Genomic DNA, 27,993 nt, shown 5'->3' on the forward strand with positions numbered 1-27,993 from the left:
AAATAGTACGTAGTGTCGACCAAGCACGGAGATAAGAGAGGACACTTCTCTCTATTAATTAGCTAGCTAACACAATATATGAAACACTTAAATTAACCCCCCAAAACCCTCAAACCCCCCCCCCCTCTAAAAAAACAAAAAACCCAGCCCCTGAAATGCTGACGCGTGGATGCCTATTGGTCCCGGTTAGTGCCACCAACCGGGACCAAAGGCCCTCCTGCATGGCTCGCCGCACCGGCCATGTGGAGGCCCATCTGTCCCGGTTCGTGTAAGAACCGGGACTAAAGGGCTAAGGCATTAGTAACGACCCTTTAGTCCCGGTTCAAAAACCGGGACAAAAGGCCCTTACCAACCGGGACAGATGACCCTTTTTCTACTAGTGGTAATCAATTTTCTTCTTGATCAGTTTTATGGTTTACTAACGACAATTCTCGATCAGATGGAAAACATACTCTTGTTGGATTCACCAGTCGGTTCCGGTTTTTCGTTCGCTCATGATCCCAAAGGCTACGATGTTGGATACTATTCATCATCTTCGCAGGTCCAAACATTTCTGAATAAGGTGATGAAAGGCATCGCTGATGCTGTACCGTCATACTGTTTTGCATGGAGAACTTCCAAGCGTTGATTATTGGCCGCTCTATGCATGGTTATGTACAGTGGTTCACGGATCATCCGCAATATGTTTCAAATCCTTTCGACATTGGTGGAGATTCATATGCTGGAAAGGTGATTCCAGTTATTGCACAGGGCATTTCAGAAGGTAATTATTAGCTCTTTACAGCATTGCACATCTATGCGCATTCCTGAATGTATCATGACAAGTGGTTCGAAAGGAACTACAAAATCATATGTTTTTGTACAAAATTTCGAGTCATAAAGATCTGGATTTGATTCTAGAGATAAGTTCCTATGGCCCTCCTCCTCAACTCTTGACTGAGGTCACATTACTAACTTTATTTGAGAAAACATCAAAAATATGCTCCACATTATAACCCTCCTCCAGTTTCCATTGGTGTTGCCTACATGGAAGCCACATCTTGATCGTCACATCATCTTCCCTTTCCATTTGTTTTTATAAAGAAACTCGCATAATTGAAACTTCTGGAAAATATTGCATATGATCTATAAGTTTTAATTTACAAAAGAGAAAAATAATTCATTCGGGCCAATGGTTCAAATCATTTTTCACAAATAGTTGATGAAAATATATATTAAAATGGCACCCCAATTTTTGACCAAAATTTCAAACCATTCTGAATACTGCAGAAAATCATACATAATTCTCTAAGTCAATTACTAAAATTTAAGCTCTGTTAGACAAAATTTTGCAAAAAGGTATTGTTCAAGATTTATAACTTAAAGTTTGGATGAAATCCCAAACAATTTAGAAAATAAAAAAAAATGATAAAACTCGGTTGTTTGAATTTGGAACTGTTTGCACACTTTTTAGGATAAAGTAACTTTTTATGTTGTTGCCTCAAATTCTAACATGGACAAAGGGGAGAGGGCTGATGTCATGGTATGATGTCTTGTCCGGCACATATGACAAAACCGGTAAAACCTGTTGGGGGTTACAATCAGAACATTTTTCTAGAGTTGTCATACGAACCGAGGAGGGTAATTTGGAATTTCACCAAGAGTTGAGGAGGTAATGTGGACTTACCTCTTGATTATAATATTCTCCAGGAATTGACCTGAGGAAGTGACATGTCATCAATCTCAAGGCAAGTTATTAGCTATCCTTTGAACATTTACATCGGCAACGGCAATATAATGGAAAAGAGTGCGAGACCATGTATTTATTCTGTTGCCTTGTTAATGCAATTGTTTTTAGGGATATATGGTTGGCAACCCTATAACAGATCCAAAGTTTGACGAAAATTACAAAATTCCAAGTGCTCATGGCTTTGGGATAATATCTGATCAAATATATGAGGTGATGCCACATTTGAACACTTCAACAATATCATGTGATAATTTTTTGCAGTATGCTTTGATCTAAGAAGCTATAGCATGGTTTCCTTTTGTGAAGAGTGCGGTGAAGAATTGCAAAGGAGATTATGTTAACCCCGTGAATGAAATGTGTGTTGAAGTGTTGCATACTATCAATAATGTAAGATTCATGTATTGCTCTATTATTATGAACTAGTATGGTATTGCCAACATCATCTAATGCACTTCCCTTCTGTCACAACTCATTTCTGAAATTTCAGTTGAACACATCTTGTACAAAAAATGTGATGTTGTTGCGCCAAAGACCATAGACGGTGCTTCAAGAAGAAAGTTTTTGTTGGAAGAATCTACACAGTTAAACAAGCCACATGCCCGTCCAACTGTAGATTGTTTTGCCAGTCTCTCTTCATCCATGGGGTGTCATTTGATATACGAATTGAATGTGAAAAATGTCACATGATGTTGTTCTCATAGCACAAACTTATCTAGAATTATTTTCTAAATTGCAGACATATGGTTACTATCTGGCTTACTTTTGGATGAACAACAACATGACTAGAAAAGCTCTTGGGATCAAGGAGGTACACACTATGTGTGTTGCATGAAACTTATTTCATAGAGTATGCATCCAAAGGTGTCATTATGTAGTTTTCACTTCTTTAGATATAAAATTAGACATGGTAGGGTAAAAAATGTTGTAGAAGTAGAAAAAAGTAAAGAAAACCATCACCTTTTGAATCCTGGACTTTGCGTCAACTCTATATTTACTCATGAATTCTTTTTAAACATCTAAATACGCCAGACACTTCTATAACATCCACTGACATCAAGTGGTTTGCACTAACATGACATCCAATAAAGCTAGTGTCACTTGGATGGTTGCGACATATATACAATACACACGTTTGCTAATAGTGGGAGGTGAAGGTGAGGGCGACCGGTTAAAAAGGAGAAGATTGGTAACTGAAAACTTTGTCCAAGCCTTTATTTGCATTTTGTTTTTCCGAGTGTACACAATTTATTAATTCTAAAGTGTATGGTTCTCTTTAGATGATTTCAAAGTTTTCATACCAAAACAGAACTTGGTGCAAAGTTGAGATTTTAAGTTGACATTTTAGCTTAATAGGTACCATGTAGGAGCACACCTGGAATTCTTTTTCCAATCCACATCATTTGGAACACTATTGATGAAAGTTAATTTGGCAATAGAGAACAACCAGTGAGTGGATACAATGCAACATAGGGCTCCCCTACACATATGAGATACCGAGCAGTATACCATACCATCTCAACCTCACTACGAGAGGTTATCGTGCACTTGTGTATAGGTAAAAACAAGGGCATGAGAAAAAGTTTACTTAGTCACATTGGCTCAAAATGTTCCTTCACACCTCATAATTAAAACTACTCATGAGCGCAACAGAGACCATGATCTCGCGGCGCCATTTCTTGGCACACAAGCATGGATAAGATCCTTGAACTTTTCCATCGTTGATGACTGGAGAGCATGGCATCTCAGGCTGCTGGGTTAAGTCTTTCTACCTCCCTATTTCAAATATAAGAAAAACTTCATGGCACATACCTTGTGTGTTGGTTTTCCACTACTAGGAAAAAGCCTGCTAGTGGCGCACCTGTTTTAGCATCACGCCATTAGAATTTAATATTAATGGCGCACCCCTGGTGCGCCATTAGTATACCAGATACTAATGACGCACTCCCTGGAGTGCGCCATTAGTATATCACACGGTGCGCCATTACTATCTGACACCGAATCGCTCACTGACAAATACTTGGGGCTCCCCTCCCTGGTAGGAGTGGATAGGAGCGACTGCTTCCAACACTTAATTGAGAGAGTTTGCACTCGGATTAATGGCTGCAAAGAGGAAGGGCTAATTGGCTCCGCCATGGAGACCGAAATACGAGAATGGCGCACCACATAGAAGTGTGCCATTACTAACAATTTTTTTTCAGAAATATTTTTTTCAATTTTTTTTCATTTTTTTCTTAATCTCGGGTCACTATGGCTTAATCTCGGGTCAATATGCTTAATCTCAAGTCAAATCGCACTAAGTGGTCAAACTTCCCGGAAGGTCACCCATCCTCACACTACTCTAGCCCGAGCACGCTTAACTTCGCAGTTCTATCCAACCCCAGCACCCCCTCACTTAACAGGCACTTGTTGATATATCTATCATATCAATTCTATTAAACCTTGTTGATGTCTAGGACTTTGTTCATGTTCATGAGTATGATGAAATTTTGAAAAATATTTCAAACTTCCCGGTCATATTACGTATCTTTTTTGAAAAAAAAATCCAAAAAAAAAAGTTTGAAACCAATTTTTTTTCTGTTACTAGTGGCGCACCAGGTGCGCCACTAGTAAGTATGAATTTTTTTTCCATTTTTTCCCCTCTAGATCTTAAAAGCCCCGTAACTTTTTTCTGTTAGGTTTTTAAGGATTTTGAAAATGTTTAACAGGGTTCCCCAGTTAAATTCGAATGTAACTTTTCGAGTAGATGATTTTTCATATAAAAAACTTTTTAATCCGAGTTCGTATGCAAAAGTTATGCCCATTTTACAAATTCCAGAGAGATTTTGCAAATAAAGTCGAAATTCATATTTGTAAATTTTCCCAACAAGTAGACCACATATCACATGGGAAACTTATTTTATTTTATTTTTTTGACATTTCCATCATTTTCTTTTATTTTTTAAAACTAAAAAGGCGGTCCGGGGGTGCATTCGGTGGAATTTTTGGGCCAAGTTAGTAATGGCGCACCGTGGGAGTGGTGCGCCATTACTAGTTCAACTAGTAATGGCGCACCACACACACGGTGCGCCATTACTAGTTTTGAAAAAAATAAAAGAAATTGAAAAAAATTACTAGTGGTGCACCGTGGATGTGGTGCGCCATTACTAGTTTAACTAGTAACGGCGCACTATCCCCTAGTGCGCCATTACTAGTTTTGAAAAAAAAAATTAATTTTTTTTTATTACTAGTGGCGCACCGTGAATGTGGTGCGCCATTAGTATTTGGACACTAATGGTGCGCCATTAGTATATAGTAGTGGCGCACCACATGTGTGGTGCGCCATTAATGTCCATATTATCTATAGCCCTTTTCCTAGTAGTGTTCTCCCACTCTTATTGACATGGGATGCATCTTTTCTTTTTTGTAGATTTACCATAGAATACACAAACAATATGACATTTGCCGCAGTGAAGGTGATTTTGTTTTCCTTTCCAAATCATGTCCATGGGGAACCATACATGTTCTAACATGGTGGAGGTCATCATTCACTATTTGTACAGGGTGCTGGTCATACTGCTCCAGAGTACCGGCCTAAAGAATGTTTTGCCATGGCTCAAAGGTGGTTGGACAATGAGCCTCTCTGAGGCATATACCCTGATCACTTTATTTTATGTATTAACACATATCATTTTTATGTATTTCTTTATCTACACATGAAAAGATGAACGCAATAATGATTTTAAATGAACTTTATTTACTCTTCCTAGAAAGATTTGGTGTGGGAGAGAAAAGCATCCATCAAGGCTAGATTTATCCGATCAACTTTGGATGTGTATTAAATGGGAGAATTGTGTTCTCCAACGGCGACCCTCAAGCCTCCCGCAGACGTCCAGACAACATTGTCCGGACCGTGGAAGCCATCTAACGCAGGCATGTATCGGTCAGTGGCGCGGTCCTTGCCGGCGGGAGGGCTCCTACTCCGTTTTTAGGTGTTTTTGGTGTCTGTTCAGGGTTTGTGTCCTGCTTAAGAAGACGAGATGGCGGCGGCTACCTCAAGTTGGAATAAGGTTCTCCCCACCTAGCCACCGTTATGATGGTGCGTCTAGGGCGCGTGGGGATGTGTCTTTGGCGGATCTCACGGGATTCGGTTGGCGTTTGTCTTCGAAGGATCCATTTGAATCTGGTCTTCGTTCGTCTGTGTTCATGCGTCTTCAGATCCTTCCGATCTGCACTTCTCTTCAACGGCGGTGGTTGCTGTTTAGGTGGTTACTGTCTACTACAATAAGGTTTGCTCGGCTCCGGTGAAGAAGGGGCAATGACGGCGGTGCGTCTTTGGCTCGCTCCAGCGCTTGTAATTGTTGCTAGGTGGTCTATGATTCTGGATGTAATTTTTACTTCTTATGTTCTTTGTACTTCCTGTTGACAAACGATGTATAGATCGAAAGTTTTTTCCGAAAAAAAATCATCTCCCTGTGTGTCTGAACTACCATTGAAACCTCCCTACAGGCAACATGCATTAGTATATTCTCAAGTGAATTTTAAAATCTTTTTTTCCGGCCGAAATCTTGTTGCATTTGCTTTTTTGTTGTTGCGGGTAATGTTGCATTTTCTTGTGGATTGTTAAAACTCGTATCTTAAGAGTACTTTTATTTTCTTGTGGAATGTTAAACTTCTCACATGATTTGAATCTTAATGAATATATTTATACACTCTATGCAGTTTTTAGAAATCAAATCTTCTTCTTTTTTGCGAATAAAAAAAACAAATCTTCAATTCCACATCAACACGCGGGGCACCATCTAATAAAAATCAGTGAGTGCAACCACACCATGAACTTGGATTGCTTCCGGCCAACTCTAGTCACATCATCTCGAACGCAATAACATTAGAATAACCGACCAAGTCTTTTGCCAAAACTTTTCAAATGATCTAGTTGCACGTATGTATGATACGCCTCAAGTTCATCTTGACTTTCAGTAGATGAGCTAGTTGCACGTATGTATGATACGCCTTAAGTTCATCTTGACTTTCAGTAGATGAGCATTCATCGTTGATGAGACTCATCAACACGACGTCCAGATCGACGTGCCAGACAGAGCACGTCCGATTTGAACCGGCCAAACCCAACCGGAGCCCCGCACCGAAACGGATGACCGAGCGGGTCAGACCTCCCGTGCTCCGCAACCAGCCATCCACCCACGACGCGTCACGTCACTTCGCCCAGAACGAGTCGCCGACCCGTTCATATATATAGCCCCAGCGACAAGCACAGGCACTGTAATTTGCACGACGTCGCGTAGCCAGTGGCGTCGTCTCCCAGGCGCTAAGAAACAGCAAAGGCGTTGCCTTCGATCAGACATGTCGGCGGCGGCGGCGAGCAGGGGCGTGCGCGCGCTGGCCATGCTGGGGCGGTGCGTGCGGGCGCCGTTCCGCGCGCTGGTCCGCGCACGCGACCTGTACGTGAGCCGGATGGCGGCCTGCGCGGCGGGACGCGGGCCGGTGGGCATAGCGGCCGTGTCCCGGAGCCGGAGCCACGGGTTCCACTTCCACCGCTCGGCGGGCGGCGATGCCGACGACGCCGACGTGCGTGAGCTCGTCAGGGCCGCCTCGCGCGCCGGGCCGCCCAGGCCCGCCGGCGTCGGGCCGCGCAGCCAAAGCGTGGCCATCGGGAGGATCGACGAGGACCGCCCGTGCGAGTTCGGGCTTGACGACGGCGCCGCGGCGCGGGCGCTGGGCCCGAGGAGCAGGAGCTGCGCCGTCGGGTCCACGGCCAGGACGGCGCGCAGGCTCGGCGCTGTCGCCGCCGCTTAACGCGCGCCGACGGCATAGATGCCGGTGTATTCACTAGCTAGAAACACGCGTAGGTGACAGTGTGCTTGAATATAGTTGGCGGCCTGATGTGTCCGATTCTGAGTGCTACGCTCACTTGCTGCGTGTCAAGTAGTGGGAAACTATGAAGGTTTTGTTCTTTTCCCGGACTTGGGGTTATCAATAATATTTCAAGGTTGTCGGCTTTCTTGACCGTCGCCATTAAAAAACGGGCTGCGCCAACCTTTGCCGGCCGGACGGACATGCTCGGCGACTCTCTTTTCTCTCGGACTCCAGGCGATGGATCCGGTTTCCTCCATTCAACGACGGTTTGATGGCGGCTGATTAGCCTTCTTTTCCTTAGCGCCAAAGTTTGTCTTTTTTTTTGGGTGCGCTCGCGTCAGGCATCTCCCTAAATGGGCCAGCCCAGTGAACGGGAGGCCACTGTCTTGTTTTTTCTTCTGTTTTTCTCACTTTTTTGTTTTTTTGCTATTTTAATTTTTTTATACTTCCAAATATTCCAAATATACATATTAAAGAAAAATTATAAAATATTTGAATTACTGTTAACCAAGCATTTGAAAAACGTTTAAGTGTGTATATAGAAAATGTTTCTCATGTATACAAAAATATACAATTTGTACAAAAAAAGTTGATCATGTATTTAAAAAATGTTAATAAAGCATTTGAAGAAAACCAGGTATTTGAATAATGTAAATCAAACATTTAAAAAATGTTAAATGTGTGTAGAAAAATGTTTGTCATGTATATGAAAAATATATACAAAAAAATTCAATGTGTATGCAAAATGGTTTATCATGTATTTAAAAAAGTTAATCATGTATAAAATGTTCCTTATGTATACAAACAATGTACAACATACAGTAAAAAAATAGACATCAAAACATATATTTTTAAAAAGCTGACTATGTGTTTAAAAATTGTTAAACATGTATATAAATATGTTCCTGATGTGTACAAAAAATGTGTGTGAAAAAAAATGTTTATTTCCTTTAAAAATATCACCATGTATTGAAAGATGTTGACCATGTATTCAAAAGAATGTTAATATTTTAGTTTGAAAATCATAAACATGTATTAGATATATACCAAGAATGTACAATGTGTATGAAAAAAGGTAAACATAAGAAAATATAAATTTCCAAAAAATGCTTAATACTCCCTCCGTAAAAAAACTAATATAAAAGCGTTTAGATCACTATTTTAGTGATCTAAACGGTCTTATATTAGTCTACAGAGGTAGTATTTATTTACAAAATTTCAGCGTGTATATATAATATGTTTCTGATGTATAAAAAATTGTTGAATGTGTATTGGAAAAGGTTGACATGTGTATAACAGAAAGGAAACCGATGAAAATCGATAAAGAAGAAATAAAAACAAATAAACGCAATAAGAACCGCCGCGTGCTCCAGCGTTCGACCTCTTGACGCTGTCCATCCACACGGGCGCCTCCAGCCCGGCGAACGCGGCGACGAGTTGCGGCACCAGGCTCCTGGCCAGGTCCAGGGAGGCAAGTGTGGTGCCTGCCCCGTTCGTTTTAGTGCTGCTACGCGCTGCTGGAGACGGGGACCACGCAGTTGAAGTCCACCCTAGGTTTCAGCCGGCGGGTGAGCAGGTCTAAGGCCTCGCCCCACATCAGCAGTGGCGACACGATGCGGCCCCGCTTGGCCGGGTCTCGGTGGACGCCGGCCTCCGGTTGTGTAGCAGCACGCAGGGAGGGGGTGAGGGTCTGATTTTGGCCTCATCTCGGGGCCGCACAAAGCCCGTAGCAGTGGTCCCCGATGTGCTTGTCGGCGGCGGCAACATCACCGGAGTGGCGCGGGGGGTCGGCCAGCTCAGGCTCTCCCGATCCGATGGGATCGAGGCAGGGGGCTCTGTCGGGCATGTGGGGGGGGGGGGGGGGGTGATTGCTTTTTTTAGATCTACTAGGAGTCTCTGTGTTATATTTTTTTGTCAGTTCAACTTCTTACAGTCCGGTCCCACCTGTCAAAAAGTGATTAAGTGGGCTAAATCATCTGATCAGTGCATTTTTCAAAAAGTTTATCAGAAACGCAATGATTTTTACACAAAATTAGGGACTAGGTGGTTTTCTATAACCTTGCCCAAAATGTGATGGTTTTCTGTAATTAACTCCTGATCTAGTCACACGCACATATCAAATGGCATGCAAATCGTTGACATCATCGATTTTGTTTTGTTATGCATGCACGCCTTGCACGCTGACGGAACGTACCCCCATTCAACTCATGTCATTGGACCCTAGAGATGACAATAGGCGTCTCTGCACTATCTTAAGCATGCGTGGAACATGTGGATGAATAATAATTGGGAGATATAGGGGCTGTTCGGGAACCCCAAGCTCCTAAAAATCCTGAGAGTTGCGGAGCTGGTAAACAGCCGCTCCACAAATTTCAACTACGACTCCACCTGCTCCAGGAGTGAAGCCGGGGAGCGGAGTACCTCCGAACAGGGCCATAGTTGCCTGCACGTATACCCATCCTCGAGTCCCCTCGTGCGCGGTGTGGAAATATAAGACACGGAGAGTAAAAAAATGTACGCAAACTAGCTCATTTCGTACTCTCTCTTAATGATCTAAAAGCTCTTACATTTCTTTACAGAGAGTATATTTATTATCTGTTGTACGTTCAGCTCATTTTATAGTCTCTTTTAACTCAATACAAACGTAGGCGCTCATACAAACGCGCATTCACTGACACATATAAACGCATACATGCATACTCTACTTGTATGAGCATCTATGAGATATTAAGCCGACATCACATCTTCAGATCGAAGAAGTCACCATGGACGTCTCCGTAGTCAACATGAATGTCTTCTCTCACACTAAACGAACATCAGCGAAAAGGCATAAATAATATCAGAAAAATAGAAGCACTCGTACCAAGTGTAGGACTCGAACCATGATGAGCTCGTTTCATCACAAAGAACCTAACCGTCTGGTTCCATGTTCAAAGCTTAGATCTCAATGGAGAACCCAATCATGCTTTCTTGGTGACAACATGATCCACACCGTCAATTTTTCTTGTGACATGACAAACAATAAGTGGAGTAGGTGATCCGTCAATCACATTTCCACTCCACCTGGAATCGGGTCAAATCACTGTAATCTAGTAGTACTCCTACATTTAGATCAACGCGGGCGGCGCTTCTAGAGTTGTACTATATATGAAGAGAAAATTCCTTATCTGACACTGTCTTAAAATCTGGTTTCTTATTTGATACTGGAAAAGTTTTTCTCCCCTATTTGACACTAGTCCTAAATTTTATTCCCTATACGACATTTCCGTCCATTTTGAGCCTAAATGACACCTGAAAAGACGATTTTGCCCCTCATGCGGTATGTGTGTGCGCGTGTGTGTGCTGTTGCGTGTGTGGATGCACGCGCACATGTGTGCTGCTGCTGCATGTGTGTGTGTGCATGTGTGCTGCTGCGTGTGTGTTTGCTACTGTGTGCGTATGTGCGCGTGTGCTGTTGCGTGCCTATGTGCTGCTGCTGCATGTGTGTGTATGTGTGTGTGTGCTGTGTGCGTGTGTGTTGCTGCGTGTGTGCACATGCATGTGTGTGTGTGCACGCGCGCGTGCGTGTTGTTGTGTGTGTGTTGGTGCATGTGTATGTGTTGTCGCGTGTGTGCTTCTGCCCTCGCACTGATGCTGCGTGTGTGCGCTATTGCCCCCTACGCACATACCACATAAGGGACAAAGAAGTTTTTTCAGGTGTCATTTAGGCTCAAAATAGACATAAATATCATATAGGGAATAAAATTTAGAACTTGTGTCAAATAAGGAAGAATTTAAAGAAGCAGATTTTAAGATAGTGTCAAATAAGGAATTTTCTCATATATGAACCAAGTCCGTGCCTTCAACCACTACAAGATTGCACACGAAAAAGCAAGCAGGCAAGAAAGAAGAACAATATGCCCGTCAAACTTCTCCGGGTGCCTACCGCCGGGCGACGCCACCACTTGCCGGTGCTGCACCTCGTTCCCGGCCTCCTCCTTCTTGTGCTGCTCTCGCGCTCGGCGTCGGCGTCGGCGTCGAAGGTGGTCACCCACCTGCCAGGATTCGATGGCCCTCTCCCCTTCTACCTCGAAACCGGGTAAGCATATTGGCATGTGCATGGTGCGCCCACCGCGCTCTAGTGCGTCGTCGTTGGTTCGATGATCTTGAAATGGGCGCGAGTTTCTCATGGCAGATACGTGGGCGTGGAGGAGGAGACAGGGACGGAGCTCTTCTACTACTTCGCCGAGTCGGAGCGGAGCCCCGGCACGGACCCCGTCATCCTCTAGCTCACCGGCGGGCCTCGCTGCTCAGGCTTCAGCGGCTTCGCCTTCGAAGTTGGTCAGTCCACCAAATAGCCGCTCCCGGCCGGTCCGGTTTTCCACTGCAAGTATATATCTCTGCAGCTGCTCGATATGCATCCATGATCCATCGTCGTCCTGCACCGCAGGTCCGGTAAAGTATGTGCTGGCACCGTACACTGGCGGTTTGCCGCAGCTGGTACATAACCCGCTGTCATGGACCAAGGTGAGATCGACGCTCATCAACCATGGCGCTCAACTGATTGCCCAGCGTGTTTCTTCTTCCAATCTAGAGCTTAATTTGTGGTTTACTGACGACGACGACGACCAGATGGCGAGCATCATCTTCCTGGATTCGCCGGTCTGCTCGGGCTTCTCGTATGCTCGTGACCCCAAAGGCTGCGATGTCGGAGACTACTCGTCCTCTCTGCAAGTCCAAAGATTCCTGAATAAGGTGACGATCGAGCTGGCCCAGTGCAATAATTCAGTACCACTTCCCCGCAAAAAAAATAAAAATAAAAATAAAAATAATTCAGTACTACTGAGTACTGACCTCTCAATGGCTGGCTGTCTATGCGCGCAGTGGTTCACTGATCACCCACAGTACCTTTCAAATCCTTCTACCTTGGAGGAGATTCATACGCGGGAAAGGTGATTCCGCTTATTGCACACTACATGTTACAAGGTAAATTTCTCTTCCAGACACTCTAACATAATCCTAATAACGCCACTTCATGCATTCTATGACTTGGTAAAGTACGGCAAGTTGTGCCAAGGAAACTAGAAAAGCAAACACATTTTTTTCAAATTTCTTTCGAGTCACCAAGCACTCTTTTAATTTGCTTCCACTATGCTCCAGGAACTGAAAAAAGGGAGCAGCCTCTTATTAATCTCAAGGCAAGATATTTTCTAGCCCTCACACATTTGTTATTCTTGCAATGGCTAAAGGAGGGCAAAGAAGAGTGTAGGATCATCATGACGTTTCTCGTTCTTTGCTGTGTTAATGCAATTATTTCCAGGGCTACCTGATCGGCAATCCTATAACAGACCCAAAGTTCGAGAAAAATTTCCAAGTTCAAGGGGCTCATGGCTTTGGGATAATATCTGACCAAATATATGAGGTAATTCCAAATTCATTCACTTTGACAAAAGTGTGGCGATAATTATTGTTGTCGTTGTCGTTGTCGTTGTGTATCGACCTAATTAAAGAATTTGTCACATGCTTTCCTTTTCTTCCTGGAAGGCTGCAATGAAGAACTGCAAAGGAAATTATGTAAAGCCCGCGAATCAACTGTGTGCTGAGGTGCTAGAAACTATAGACAATGTAAGATTCATGTGCTGGCATTTTTTTCCTGAACTTAATGCTATTGTCAACATGGGCTAATGTGCATCCCTTTTGCTGCAGCTCATTTCTGAAATCACAGATGCACACGTCCTTTACAAAAAATGTGTCGTCGCCACGCCAAAGCCCATAGATGATGCTGTAAGAAGAAAATTTCTGCTAGAAGAATCAATCGAGCGAAATGAAGCGCTTGGTCTCGATTGTTTTGTCAGTCTTTTGTTATCCCTAGAGTGTCACTTTGATTACAAGATGGTTGTGATACTATTCTCATTCAAAAACTCATCTGGAATGCCTTGCAAAACTGCAGACATACGGTTACTACCTGGCATACTTCTGGATGAACAACAGGATGACTAGAGATGCTCTCGGGATCAAGGGGGTAAGCCACGTTATGTTTTACCAGAAATTTCTTTCAGAGTATTCGTCTAGATCTAGTGTCAAAACATTGAAGTCTAGAACTAGAAGCAGTATCGTCTGAATCACCGAGAACAATATTGACGAAAACGAGTTCGGTAATAGGGAACAGTTGGCGAGTGGGTGAGATGCAAAAAAGAACTCCCCTACACACAGGACATGCCAAGCAGCATACCGTACCATCTTAATCTCACCACGAGAGGTTACCGTGCACTCGTATACAGGTGAGAGCATCAAAGCAAGTTTTCTTATTCATAGTAGCTGGTATGTTAATTGTTTTTCCCAGACCTTGTAACCAACACCTTGTGTCTGCATGAGTGCAGCGGAGACCATGATCTCCAGGTGCCTCAGCTCAACACGCAGGCGTGGATAAGATCTTTGAACTTCTCCATCGACGATGACTGGAGGGCATGGCATCTCGATGGCCAGGCTGCAGGGTTGAGTCACCTGACTCCCTTTTTTGCACTTCAGCATATGCAAAATAAGATATTCGTGACACACATATTTTTTTTTCTGATGAGCAATACATTGTTTCTTTCTTTGCAGATTTACCATCACATATGCAAATAACTTGACCTTTGCAACAGTAAAGGTGATCTTGTTTTCCTCTTTTAGACCATGCTTTTTTGTCCATGGAATCATTATGCCGTAGCTGTAATAGAGCTCATAATCGCTTGCTTGTGCAGGGTGGAGGTCATACTGCTCTAGAGTACCAGCCTGAAGAATGCTTTGCCATGGCCCAAAGGTGGCTTGACAACAAGCCACTTTGATACTTTGACAACACAAAATTTTCTCTCTTAACACAAATCCTTTTATATTTAATTTGCTTCTTTCAACCTGTAAAGATGCAGTCAACAGTGATGTAAAAAAATAGTGATGTATATCAAACAGAATTATTTTTCTCTCCAACCTAAAATATGTTCTGGTGGTGGTGGTGGGGTGTGTGTCTGTGTGGAGTGGGGGGGGGGGTAAATACATTCCCCCTCGAGTTGTCATATGTCTCCAAACACATGTAGGGTCGAAGGGTAGAAATGAAAGAGCTGTGGCCTCATGACAACTCAGGGAAGCACCACATGGGCCTGTCCCCCCCCCCCACCACCACGACGAGGTTAACCATGGGTTTCCGACCAGGTCTAGCTGGGTGTGGTTGTTTTTTCTTCATTTATTGACATTGTTTTGCCCTAAAAATAACAAAAAGGGAGGGTCACATAGTAAAAATACAAATATTATAATTATTAATATATATAAATGATGAAATTTTCATGAAAGACATCATTAAACTCAAAGAAAACATGGTAAATTTTAATTTATCATGTGCCATGGATGGTGTGACACTTTGAGTGGCCACTTGGCTACTCTTGCGCCCAGCTGTAGATGTATCATTTACCTCTCGGGACACGGTGTCCACATTGAAGCGGCGATGTCTGAGATGTCACGTTTGTCACCGCCGCCCTCACGTGCACGACATTAATGCCGGCTGTTGCATGCTCTGGACCAACATGAATACGACACGGTAAGTGGCGCGAGCGTTCAATGGAAAGGGCGGAAGAGGTGGGTGGAGTTTTTTGGTGGGTTAGATTAGTCAGACGCGGACGTGGCACCGGCCTGGATGTCCGCAAAGTCTCTCCCCAATTTGTCTCGGGTTTACGAGAAAAAATGTGTCCGAACCGGCCGAGCCCGGCCAGGCGTGTGACCGTGGTCCCCTAAACAAAATATGACGATGACAACACGTACAATAAAGGCATGGACATACAACTCCGGATTCGATCGACAAAATATAAAGAAGCAAAAAATGTAATAGTCCAGCAACTGGACTAAATTGGTGTTAGTTGACTTATCTTGCTCGAGCAATGGTCATGCAAGAGGCAACGACACTCTATCATGTATCCGTTATTTTTTAATCTTCATTACATCGTTGGATTACCTCTGATCAAGTCGGGGTGTGGTCTCCGGGCGAAAGTCTTGGTCCGTTGCAGGACCGGCGATGGCGGCGTTTTGGCGTCGTTACTCTGTTGAGAGCATCGCGAGCGGAGATCTGGCTTGGAGGTCTTGTGGTGTGGTTCTCTGGTGCTGCCGCTGGCTCGAGTTGATCTTCGTGGGCGCTGTGTACGCAGTTGCCGGTGCTCTAAGACGACGGCTTTATCGGGACCGGCCGAGTCCCGCTACCCACTCGCCGCCTCCTCTTAGGCATTCAAGGGTGGTAGTGCATTGGCGAAGGAAGTCCAGCTGTAGTTGTTGCTCTTGTGGTGTTCGGCTTTTATTGTGACGCGGCTAGATGACTGGTTTAGGGCAGGCCCTTTTGCGTTGTGTTTGTACTTATCGTGGTGGCTAATCTGTTGATTAGCAAGGATGTGCTGTTCTTGCTATACTTGTTGTTCGCAGCAAGTTATAGTGTCTTATAATTCAACTTCTGCCTTCAATAAAATATGATAGGCCTAGGCGTACTATCGAAAAAAAATCATCATACGCACATATGAAATTCCATGCAAGTCGACTAAAATAAAAGGCATGCATACCGCTACATCATTGGTTTTGTTATACATATGCACGCCTTGCACGCTGACAGAGACTTATCTATATTCAACTCATTTTTGCACTATCTTAACCATGCGTGGAACATGCATCGATGAGTAGCAATTTGGGAGATATAGCATGGACGTCATCTTAGAGTCTCCGCCCTCGTGCGCGGTGTGAAAATGTGGGACACGGAGGGGTTAAAAAGTCGCATGCTTTCGTACGAGCAATGCTAGACACACGGGGCTTTGGGGCTGATTTCCACCGCTCCATCGGCCGTCTTTGGTGTCCGCCACGTGCCCCGGTGGTCCCGTTCCACTCCCCACATCCCAACCTTATCCATCCTTTCCATCGAGAATTTTCATCCTCATCTCTTCCTCTCCTCTCTCTCGTGTACCCGCTGCCCCCGCACTCAACCAAAAACCCCGCCCCATCAGCCGTCTACCACGGCTGCTGATGCTTGCTGCAACTCCGGCCCACGTGCTCCCAGCCTGCCGCTTCTGCTTCCGCATCTATCGTTGCTTCAAGCGCAGTTGAGAAGCACAAGAGCGGCCCCGCCTCCCGCTCCGCCGTTGTCGCGGCATCCGCCAGTGCATCGCAGCTTCGCCGGAGTCGCCGGAGCCGTTTCTGAAACAGAGCTATTGTTTGTGAAACAAAGCTATTGTTTCCGAAACAGAGCTATTGTTTTTTCACGCAGGTGTTCATGATTCAGAGTGGAACATAGCTAGTGTTTGAGAAACAATAGCTCATCGAAGATTGTTGATGGGATTTGCTAGATGGAGCTTCAGGAAACAAGAGCATTGTTGCAGGAGATCAGAGAAGACCAGATCCTGCAACAAGAGCACTGTTGCAGGAAATGCTCTTGTTGCGAAATCGTGCGGGGCGCAGATCTATCGGGGGGCGGGAGCAAGAGTGCTAATGTTTCTGCAACAGAGCGGTTGTTGCGGAAAATAACTAGTGGGCATATGGAGCGCGGACAGTAGATCAGATCGGTCATTCAACGGTCGTCGAGGCGACGGATAAAATCAAAAAATCAGTCAGCGGGACGCGTAGCGTCGCCCTTTAGAGTACAGCATGCAGCGTGGTCCGTGAAAGTCAGTCGATTCTTTCCGTGCTTGTTGAGCCAATCACGCATGCTTTCTTTGTGACAACATGATCCACATCGCTTTACTACACTCATTATTTGTACCGTTGGGGCTTGTTGAGCCAATCACGCATGCTTTCTTTGTGACAACATGATCCACACCGACATTTTTTTTCTTGTGACATGACAACAATAAGTGAGTAGGTGATCCGTCAAGTCACACGCGAACGGGTCAAATCACTGTGATCTAGTACTAGTTCCTCTAAACGAGGCCCATGCCCACAACTACTCCTACAAGCTAGCACCCGGAAAAGCAAGCAAGCAAGAAAGAAAGAACAATATGCCTGAGCTTCTCCGGACGCTTACCGCTGGGCGACGCCGCCTCTTGCTGGTGCTGCAGCTCGTTCCCGGCCTCCTGCTTCTGCTGCTCTCGCGCTTGACATCGGCGTCGGCGTCGACGGTGGTCACCCACCTGCCAGGATTCGATGGCCCTCTCCCCTTCTACCTCGAAACCGGGTAAGCATCATCGGCATATGCATGGTGTGCACCTACAGCGCTCTGGTCCATCATTGTTGGTGGTTCGATCTTGAAATTTTTTGATCTAGGAGTTGCATGCCGTGCGTTGTAGATACGTGGGCGTGGAAGAGGAGACCGGGGCGGAGCTCTTCTACTACTTCGCCGAGTCGGAGCGGAGCCCCGGCACGGACCCCGTCATCCTTTGGCTCACCGGCGGGCCTCGCTGCTCAGGCTTCAGCGGCTTCGCCTTCGAAGTTGGTCAGCCCACCTCTTGCCGCTCCCGGCCGGTCCGGTTTTCCACTGCAAGTATATATATCTCTGCAGCTGCTCGATATGCATCCATGATCCATCGTCGTCCTGCACCGCAGGTCCGGTAAAGTATGTGCTGGCACCGTACACTGGCGGTTTGCCGCAGCTGGTACATAACCCGCTGTCATGGACCAAGGTGAGATCGACGCTCATCAACCATGGCGCTCAACTGATTGCCCGGCGTGTTTCTTCTTCCAATCTAGAGCTTAATTTGTGGTTTACTGACGACGACGACCATCAGATGGCGAGCATCATCTTCCTGGATTCGCCGGTCTGCTCGGGCTTCTCGCATGCTCGTGACCCCAAAGGCTGCGATGTCGGAGACTACTCGTCCTCTCTGCAAGTCCAAAGATTCCTGAATAAGGTGACGATCGAGCTGGCCCGGTGCAATAATTCAGTACTACTTCCCCGCAATAATAATAATAATAATAATAATAATTCAGTACTACTGAGTACTGACCTCACAATGGCTGGCTGTCTATGCGCGCAGTGGTTCACTGATCACCCACAGTACCATGCAAATCCTTTCTACCTTGGAGGAGATTCATACGCGGGAAAGGTGATTCCGCTTATTGCACACTACATGTTACAAGGTAAATTTCTCTTCCAGACACTCTAACATAATCATAATAACGCCACTTCATGCATTCTACGACTTGGTAAAGTGTGCCAAGGAAACTAGAAAAGCAAACACATTTTCAATTCTCTTTCGAGTCACCGAGCACTCCTTTAATTTGCTTCTACTATGCTCCAGGAACTGAAAAAAGGGAGCAGCCTCTTATTAATCTCAAGGCAAGATATTTTCTAGCCCTCAGTCCCTCACACATTTGTTATTCTTGCAATGGCTAAAGGAGGGCAAAGAAGAGTGTAGGATCATCATGACGTTTCTCGTTCTTTGCTGTATTAATGCAATTATTTCCAGGGCTACCTGATCGGCAATCCTGTAACAGACCCAAAGTTCGATAAAAATTTCCAAGTTCAAGGGGCTCATGGCTTTGGGATAATATCTGACCAAATATATGAGGTAATTCCCAATTCATTCACTTTGACAAAAGTGTGGCAATAATTACTTTTTGTTGTTGTTGTTGTTGTTGTTGTTGTTGTTGTTGTTGTTGTTGTTGTTGTTGTTGTTGTTGTTGTTGTTGTTGTGTATCGACCTAATTAAAGAATTTGTCGCATGCTTTCCTTTTCTTCCTGGAAGGCTGCAGTGAAGAACTGCAAAGGAAATTATGTAAACCCCGCGAATCAACTGTGTGCTGAGGTGCTAGAAACTGTAGACAGTGTAAGATTCATGTGCTGGCATTTTTTCCTGAACTTAATGCTATTGTCAACATGGGCTAATGTGCATCCCTTTTGCTGCAGCTCATTTCTGAAATCGCAGATGCACACGTCCTTTATAAAAAATGTGTCGTCGCCACGCCAAAGCCCATAGATGATGCTATAAGAAGAAAATTTCTGCTAGAAGAATCAATTGAGCCAAATGAAGCGCCTGGTCGACCTACCATCGATTGTTTTGTCAGTCTTTTGTTATCCCTAGAGTGTCAGTTTGATTACAAGATGGTTGTGATACTATTCTCATTCAAAAACTCATCTGGAATGCCTTGCAAAACTGCAGACATACGGTTACTACCTGGCATACTTCTGGATGAACAACAGGATGACTAGAGATGCTCTCGGGATCAAGGGGGTAAGCCACGTTATGTTTTACCAGAAATTTCTTTCAGAGTATTCGTCTAGATCTAGTGTCAAAACATTGAAGTCTAGAACTAGAAGCAGTATCGTCTGAATCACCGAGAACAATATTGACGAAAACGAGTTTGGTAATAGGGAACAGTTGGCGAGTGGGTGAGATGCAAAAAAGAACTCCCCTACACACAGGACATGCCAAGCAGCATACCGTACCATCTTAATCTCACCACGAGAGGTTACCGTGCACTCGTATACAGGTGAGAGCATCAAAGCAAGTTTTCTTATTCATAGTAGCTGGTATGTTAATTGTTTTTCCCAGACCTTGTAACCAACACCTTGTGTCTGCATGAGTGCAGCGGAGACCATGATCTCCAGGTGCCTCAGCTCAGCACGCAGGCGTGGATAAGATCTTTGAACTTCTCCATCGGCGATGACTGGAGGGCATGGCATCTCGATGGCCAGGCTGCAGGGTTGAGTCACCTGACTCCCTTTTTTGCACTTCAGCATATGCAAAATAAGATATTTGTGACACACATTTTTTCTTTCTGATGAGCAATACATTGTTTCTTTCTTTGCAGATTTACCATCACATATGCAAATAACTTGACCTTTGCAACAGTAAAGGTGATCTTGTTTTCCTCTTTTAGACCATGCTTTTTTGTCCATGGAATCATTATGCCGTAGCTGTAATAGAGCTCATAATCGCTTGCTTGTGCAGGGTGGAGGTCATACTGCTCCAGAGTACCAGCCTGAAGAATGCTTTGCCATGGCCCAAAGGTGGCTTGACAACAAGCCACTCTGATACTTTGACAACACAAAATTTTCTCTCTTAACACAAATCCTTTTATATTTAATTTGCTTCTTTCAACCTGTAAAGATGCAGTCAACAGTGATGTAAAAAAATAGTGATGTATATCAAACAGAATTATTTTTCTCTCCAACCTAAAATATGTTCTGGTGGTGGTGGTGGGGTGTGTGTCTGTGTGGAGTGGGGGGGGGGGTAAATACATTCCCCTGAAGACTAATCCTCCTCGAGCTGTCATATGTCTCCAAACACATATAGGGTCGAAGGGTAGAAATGAAAGAGTCGTGGCCTCATGACAACTCAGGGAAGCACCACATGGGCCTGTCCCCCCCCCCCCCCACCCCCACCACCACCACCACGACGTTAACCATGGGTTTCCGACCATGTCTAGCTGGGTGTGGTTGTTTTTTTTTTCATTTATTGACATTGTTTTGCCCTAAAATAACAAAAGGGAGGGTCACATAGTAAAAACACAAATATTATAATTATTAATATATATAAATGATGAAATTTTCATGAAAGACATCATTAAACTCAAAGAAAACATGGTAAATTTTAATGTATCATGTGCCATGGACGGTGTGACACTTCGAGTGGCCACTTGGCTACTCTTGCGCCCAGCTGTAGATGTATCATTTACCTCTCGGGACACGGTGTCCACATTGAAGCGGCGACGTTTGAGATGTCACGTTTGTCACCGCCGCCCTCACGCGCACGGCACTAATGCCGGCCGTTGAATGCTCTGGGCCAACATGAATGCGACACAGTAAGTGGCGCGAGCGTTCAATGAAAAGGGCGGAACAGGTGGGTGGAGTTTTTTGGTGGGTTAGATTAGTCAGACGCGGACGTGGCAGCGGCCTGGACGTCCGCAAAGTCCCTCCCCAATTTGTCTCGGGTTTACGAGAAAAAATGTGTCCGAACCGGCTAAGCCCGGCCAGGCGTGTGACCGTGGTCCCCTAAACAAAATACGACCCTGACAACACGTACAATAAAGGCATGGACATACAACTCCGGATTCGATCGACGAAATAGAAGGAAGCAAAAAATGTAATGGTCCAGCAACTGGACTAAATTGGTGTTAGTTGACTTGTCTTGCTCGAGCAATGATCATGCAAAAGGCAACGATACTCTATCATGTCTCCGTTATTTTTTAATCTTCATTACATCGTTGGATTACCTCTGTTCAAGTCGGGGTGTTGGTCCGTTGCAGGACCGGCGATGGCAGCGTTTTGACGTCGTTACTCTGTTGACAGGATCGCGCGCGGAGATCTGGCTTGTTGGTCTTGTGGTGTGGTTCTCTGGTGCTGCCGCTGGCTCGAGTTGATCTTCGTGGGCGCTATGTACGCAGTTGCCGGTGCTCCAAGACGATGGCTTTATCTGGACCGGCCGAGTCCCGCTACCCACTCGCCGCCTCCTCTTAGGCATTCAAGGGTGGTAGTGCGTTGGCGAAGGAAGTCCAGCTGGAGTTGTTGCTCTGGTGGTGTTCGGCTTTTGTTGTGACACGGCTAGATGATTGGTTTAGGGCATGCCCTTTTGTGATGTGTTTGTACTTATCGTGGTGGCTAATCTGTTGATTAGCTAGGATGTGGTGTTCTTGCTATACTTATTGTTCGCAACAAGTTGTAGTGTTTTATAATTCAACTTCTGCCTTCTATAAAATGTGATATGCCTAGGCGTACTATCGGAAAAAAAATCATCGTACACATATATGAAATTCCATGCAAGTCGACTAAAATAAAAGGCATGCATACCGCTACATCATCGGTTTTGTTATACATATGCACGCCTTGCACGCTGACAGAGACTTATCTATATTCAACTCATTTTTGCACTATCTTAAGCATGCGTGGAACATGCATGGATGAGTAGCAATTTGGGAGATATAGCATCATTAGTAGAAAACTGGGCTTTGGTCACATGGCAATATTCACATTAGTCCCGGTTCAGTCACGAACCGGGACTAATGTGAGCATTGGTCCCGGTTCGTGCGGCCAGGGGCCTGCCGGGCCTCGTGGGGGCATTGGTCCCGGTTCGTCCGGACCCTTTGGTCCCGGTTGGTGGGACAAACCGGGACCAATGGGCCACGCTCCTGGCCCACCACTCTTTAGTCCCGGTTCATACCACAAACCGGGACTAAAGGGCTGGTCCTAGTTGCGGCCAGTGTTTAATCCCACCTCGCCAACCGAAGGGCGCTCACACCAGTTTATAAGCCCATCCCTCTATGCCTTGTTGAGCTGCTAATAAAGTGAAAATAGATGCCCTTATACAGGGAATTTCACCTAAATTCACAGTAAATTGAAATTTACCGTGAATTTAGGTTTAATTTTCTCTATAAGCGCATCCATGTTCATTTTTTTATATTTATAAAATAAATAAACCTTAATAAAATAAATAAAACTAAATAAACCTTAATAAAATAAAATAAAGTAAACTATAGTAACTACAATAAATAAACCTTAATAAATTAAGTAAAAATAGTAGCAGTAAAATAAATAAAAATAGCAGCAGTAAAATAAATAAAAATAAAATAATTAAAGTAAAATACATAAGTAATTAGAAATAAAATAAATAAGTTTTTTGTTGTAAGTAGAAACAAAACAAAACAAATAAAGCAAAAGAGAAAAAACAGAGGAAAAAAATTATGCCACCTACTGGGCCACCACGGCCTGAATACGACTAGAAACCCATCCATGGGCCAGGATTCAGGCCCGCAGAAGGCCCAGTAGGCCCCACAGGCAAAGAGAACAGTTAGGCCCGAAAGCCTGCAGTTGAGAGGAGTTCGAGAGGGTGGGCGCAGCAGCGCTTATAAACCACTCTCGAGCTCTCTCAACTAGCGAGGTGGGACTAAAATTTTGACGCGGGGCAGCACAAGGCCTTTGGTCCCGGTTGGTGCCACCAACCGGGACTAAAGGGGGCATTGGTCCCGGTTCGTGGCACCAACCGGGACCAAAGGCCTTAGTCCCGGTTGGTGCCACTAACCGGGACCAATGAGTTCCCTATATATACCCCATCGCCACAGCAGAGCACTCCAGAGTGCTCTGTTTTTTCTGGCCGGCGAGGGGAGGGCATTTGGGTGCTCTAGCTCACCTCCTATGCACATGAGGTGTTCGATGAAATGTCTGAGCAACACTAGTTAATCTTTGTCCTCTCGAAACTCGACCTCCGAGCTCCATTTTCCCCGAGATTTGTCTAGGTTTAGCGGTCCGTCACGTCCCGTCCCCGTCTTCACCGCCGTCGATCGCCCGCGCCGATCTCGTCGCCAGCACCACCGTGGAGAGCCTCTTGTTCTTATCTTCTTTCTGAAAGGAAAAAATTCTTATTTTAGATAGTTACTTGTCTAATTTTGTTACTTTTATTATTCCTTCTTATTACATAGTGCGATGGTTTTGGTATCCGCCCCCGTCGGCCCTCGTCCTGTCTATGATTCGGATGTGGTATATATTATCTTTTTATAACTATTTGGTTCATTTATTGTTTATGACAAATATACCGACCAACGTGACATAGATTTTATTTATCTAGGAGGTGGTTGAACCGGAAATTCTAACCGGCCCTATTGTCGAGAGGTTAAATTTAGTTGAAGAAGAAAACAATTACTTGAAGGAAAAAGTAAAAAAATTTGAGGAGGAGAAGATGATATTGGAGTTGCATGTTGCGGATGTCGTCGATTATCACAAGATCAAGATGGATGCAATGCGCTTGAAGATTAGAAAATATGCCATTCATACCGAGGCTTGGTATCATTATGCCGTTGGATCAATTGTTACCTTGGTTGCGATTATGATCACATTTGTTTTCGCATTGAAATGTTTTACATAGTTTCAATGTATGGTTTAATTAATTAGATGCTCTGGAGAGCTATATATATGTTGTTAGATGAGAACTATGTATGTACTTTGGTTTTAATGTGATGATGAACTTATATTAATTTGGTCACTTAATTATCTATTCATGATGTTCTGTAATGGTTTTTGACACACTTAATTATATATAATGCACGCAGATGAACCGGCAATGGATGTACGGTGACAGACACACCTCCGAGTACATTAAGGGTGTGCATGATTTTCTCGAAGTGGCCGAGGCAAACAAGCAGAATGGTTTTATGTGTTGTCCATGCCCTATATGTGGGAATACGAAGTCTTACTCTGACCGGAAAATCCTTCACACCCACCTGCTTTACAAGGGTTTCATGCCACACTATAATGTGTGGACGAGGCACGGAGAAATAGGGATTATGATGGAAGACGGCGAAGAAGAAGAGGACGATGACAACTATGTGCCCCCTGAATACGGTGATGCTGCAACGGGGGAAGCTGCTGAAGATCAAGAGGAACCAGACGATGTGCCCACTGATGCTGCAAGGGGGGAAGCTGCTGAAGATCAAGAGGAACCAGTGCCCGATGATGATGATCTCCGCCGGGTCATAGTCGATGCAAGGACGCAATGCGAAAGTCAAAAGGAGAACCTGAAGTTCGATCGCATGTTAGAGGATCACAAAAAAGGGTTGTACCCCAATTGCGAAGATGGCAACACAAAGCTCGGTACCGTACTGGAATTGCTGCAGTGGAAGGCAGAGAATGCTGTGCCTGACAAAGGATTTGAGAAGCTATTGAAAATATTGAAGAAGAAGCTTCCAAAGGATAACGAATTGCCTGACAATACATACGCAGCAAAGAAGGTCGTATGCCCTCTAGGATTGGAGGTGCAGAAGATACATGCATGCCCTAATGACTGCATCCTCTACCGCGGTGCGTACAAGGATCTGAACGCATGCCCGGTATGCGGTGCATTGCGGTATAAGATCAAACGAGATGACCCTGGTGATGTTGACGACGAGCCCCCCAGGAAGAGGGTTCCTGCGAAGGTGATGTGGTATGCTCCTATAATACCACGGTTGAAACGTCTGTTCAGAAACGAAGAGCATGCCAAGTTGATGCGATGGCACAGTGAGGACCGTAAGAAAGACGGGAAGTTGAGAGCACCCGCTGACGGGTCGCAGTGGAGAAAATCGAGAGAAAGTATTGGGCTGAGTTTGCAGCTGACCCAAGGAACGTATGGTTTGGTTTAAGCGCGGATGGCATTAATCCTTTCGGGGAGCAGAGCAGCAATCACAGCACCTGGCCCGTGACTCTATGTATGTATAACCTTCCTCCTTGGATGTGCATGAAGCGGAAGTTCATTATGATGCCAGTTCTCATCCAAGGCCCTAAACAACCCGGCAACGACATTCATGTGTATCTAAGGCCATTAGTTGAAGAACTTTTACAGCTGTGGAATGGAAACGGTGTACGTACGTGGGATGAGCACAAACAGGAGGAATTTAACCTGCACGCGTTGCTGTTTGTAACCATCAACGATTGGCCCGCTCTCAGTAACCTTTCAGGACAGACAAACAAGGGATACCACGCATGCACGCACTGTTTAGATGACACTGAAAGTATATACCTGGACAAAAGCAGGAAGAATGTGTACGTGGGCCATCGTCGATTTCTTCCGACCAACCATCAATGTCGAAAGAAAGGCAAGCATTTCAAAGGCGAGGCAGATCACCGGAAGAAGCCCGCCATGCGTATCGGTGATCACGTACTTGCTATGGTCAATGATTTACACGTAATCTTTGGAAAGGGTCTCGGTGGACTAACTGTTCCGAATGACGCTGAGGGACACGCACCCATGTGGAAGAAGAAATCTATATTTTGGGACCTACCCTACTGGAAAGAGCTAGAGGTCCGCTCTTCAATCGACGTGATGCACGTGACGAAGAACCTTTGCGTGAACCTGTTAGACTTCTTGGGCGTGTATGGGAAGACAAAAGATACACCTGAGGCACGGGAGGACCTGCAACGTTTGCACGAAAAAGACGGCATGCCTCCGAAGCAGTATGAAGGTCCTGCCAGCTACGCTCTTACGAAAGAAGAGAAAGAAATTTTCTTTGAATGCCTGCTCAGTATGAAGGTCCCGACTGGCTTCTCGTCAAATATAAAGGGAATAATAAATATGCCAGAGAAAAAGTTCCAGAACCTAAAGTCTCATGACTGCCACGTGATTATAACGGAACTGCTTCCGGTTGCATTGAGGGGGCTTCTACCGGAAAACGTCCGATTAGCCATTGTGAAGCTATGTGCATTCCTCAATGCAATCTCTCAGAAGGTGATCGATCCAGAAATCATACCAAGGCTAAGGAGTGATGTGGCGCAATGTCTTATCAGTTTCGAGCTGGTGTTCCCACCATCCTTCTTCAATATCATGACGCACGTCCTAGTTCATCTAGTCGACGAGATTGTCATTCTGGGGCCCGTATTTCTACACAATATGTTCCCCTTTGAGAGGTTCATGGGAGTCCTAAAGAAATATGTCCGTAACCGCGCTAGGCCAGAAGGAAGCATCTCCATGGGCCATCAAACAGAGGATGTCATTGGGTTTTGTGTTGACTTCATTCCCGGCCTTAAGAAGATAGGTCTCCCTAAATCGCGGTATGAGGGGAGACTGACTGAAAAAGGCACGCTTGGAGGAGGGGGACTCAATAATATGCAGGGACGGAAATTCTTGGTCTCAAGCACACTACACAGTTCTACAGAACTCTACCTTGGTGACCCCGTATGTCGATGAACACAAGAACAGTCTGCGCTCCAAACACCCGAAGCAGTGTGACGACTGGATTACATGTGAACACATCAGGACTTTCAGCAGTTGGTTGGAAACACGTCTCAGAGGTGACACCACTGTTTGTGATGAGTTGTACTCGTTGTCCAGGGGACCATCTTCGACTGTATTGACTTACAAAGGATACGAGATAAATGGGAAAATAAATAATGCAAAAAACAGAACCAAAAAACTGGAAAAAAATTAAAAAAACTGCCACCTATTGGGCCACCACGGCCTGAATACGACTAGAAACCCAACCTGGGCCAGGATTCAGGCCCGCAGAAGGCCCAATAGGCCCACAGACAGCACAGTGTGACATTAGGCCCGTAAGCCTGCATTTGAGAGGAGCTCGAGAGGGCAGCCGCAGTGGGGCTTATAAACCCCTCCGAGCCCCACTCAACTAGCGAGGTGGGACTAAACTTTTGGCCGCGGGCAGCGCAAGGCCTTTGGTCCCGGTTGGTGGCACCAACCGGGACTAAAGGGGGCATTGGTACCGGTTCGTGGCACCAACCGGGACCAATGCCCCCCCCTAGTCCCGGTTGGTGCCACCAACCGGGACCAAAGGCCGCCGCTTCCTGCCCTTTGCGCTGCTGAAAAGGGACCTTTTGTCCCGGTTGGTGGCACCAACCGGGACTAAAGGGGGGCCATTGGTCCCGGTTGGTGCCACGAACCGGTACCAATGCCCTTGCTATATAACCAGGACTTGTGAAAATTTCACATCTCCCTCGCCTCCCTCGCCAGTTGCCCCCGCCGCCAGGCTGCCCAAATCGCTCGCGCGCTCCTCGTCGCCGTCGCCGCCACCGGCCGCCATCC

General features: G+C 45.2%; 1 protein-coding gene and 2 pseudogenes across 1 annotated transcript; all 3 read left to right on the top strand.

Annotated features, from left to right (window-relative positions):
- Positions 1-439: 439 nt before the first annotated feature.
- LOC123099526 (serine carboxypeptidase-like 3) lies at positions 440-5,352 on the top strand (annotated as a pseudogene).
- A 6,058-nt stretch (positions 5,353-11,410) lies between these two features.
- Positions 11,411-14,531, top strand: LOC123095996 (serine carboxypeptidase-like 13; annotated as a pseudogene).
- A 2,903-nt stretch (positions 14,532-17,434) lies between these two features.
- On the top strand, positions 17,435-20,668 carry LOC123095995 (serine carboxypeptidase-like 18). The gene is made up of 14 exons (XM_044517576.1): positions 17,435-17,729; positions 17,842-17,987; positions 18,098-18,174; positions 18,280-18,402; positions 18,529-18,631; positions 18,793-18,830; positions 18,961-19,062; positions 19,240-19,320; positions 19,401-19,553; positions 19,654-19,725; positions 19,866-19,984; positions 20,084-20,197; positions 20,306-20,351; positions 20,446-20,668. Exons 1-14 carry the CDS (start codon positions 17,554-17,556, stop codon positions 20,527-20,529), a joined length of 1,434 nt encoding a protein of 477 aa, XP_044373511.1. The 5' UTR covers positions 17,435-17,553; the 3' UTR covers positions 20,530-20,668.
- Positions 20,669-27,993: the final 7,325 nt, after the last annotated feature.

This window comes from Triticum aestivum, chromosome 4D (genome assembly GCF_018294505.1).
Source record: "Triticum aestivum cultivar Chinese Spring chromosome 4D, IWGSC CS RefSeq v2.1, whole genome shotgun sequence".
Taxonomy (NCBI): Eukaryota; Viridiplantae; Streptophyta; class Magnoliopsida; order Poales; family Poaceae; genus Triticum; species Triticum aestivum.

Bases quoted from the DNA above. Each gene is read 5' to 3' on its own strand.
- LOC123095995 (XM_044517576.1), top strand. From the start codon at position 17,554: ATGCCTGAGCTTCTCCGGACGCTTACCGCTGGGCGACGCCGCCTCTTG. The intron at 17,730-17,841 runs GTAAGCATCATC...CGTGCGTTGTAG, and splicing joins CCCTTCTACCTCGAAACCGG to ATACGTGGGCGTGGAAGAGG. The intron at 18,831-18,960 runs GCAAGATATTTT...AATTATTTCCAG, and splicing joins AGCCTCTTATTAATCTCAAG to GGCTACCTGATCGGCAATCC.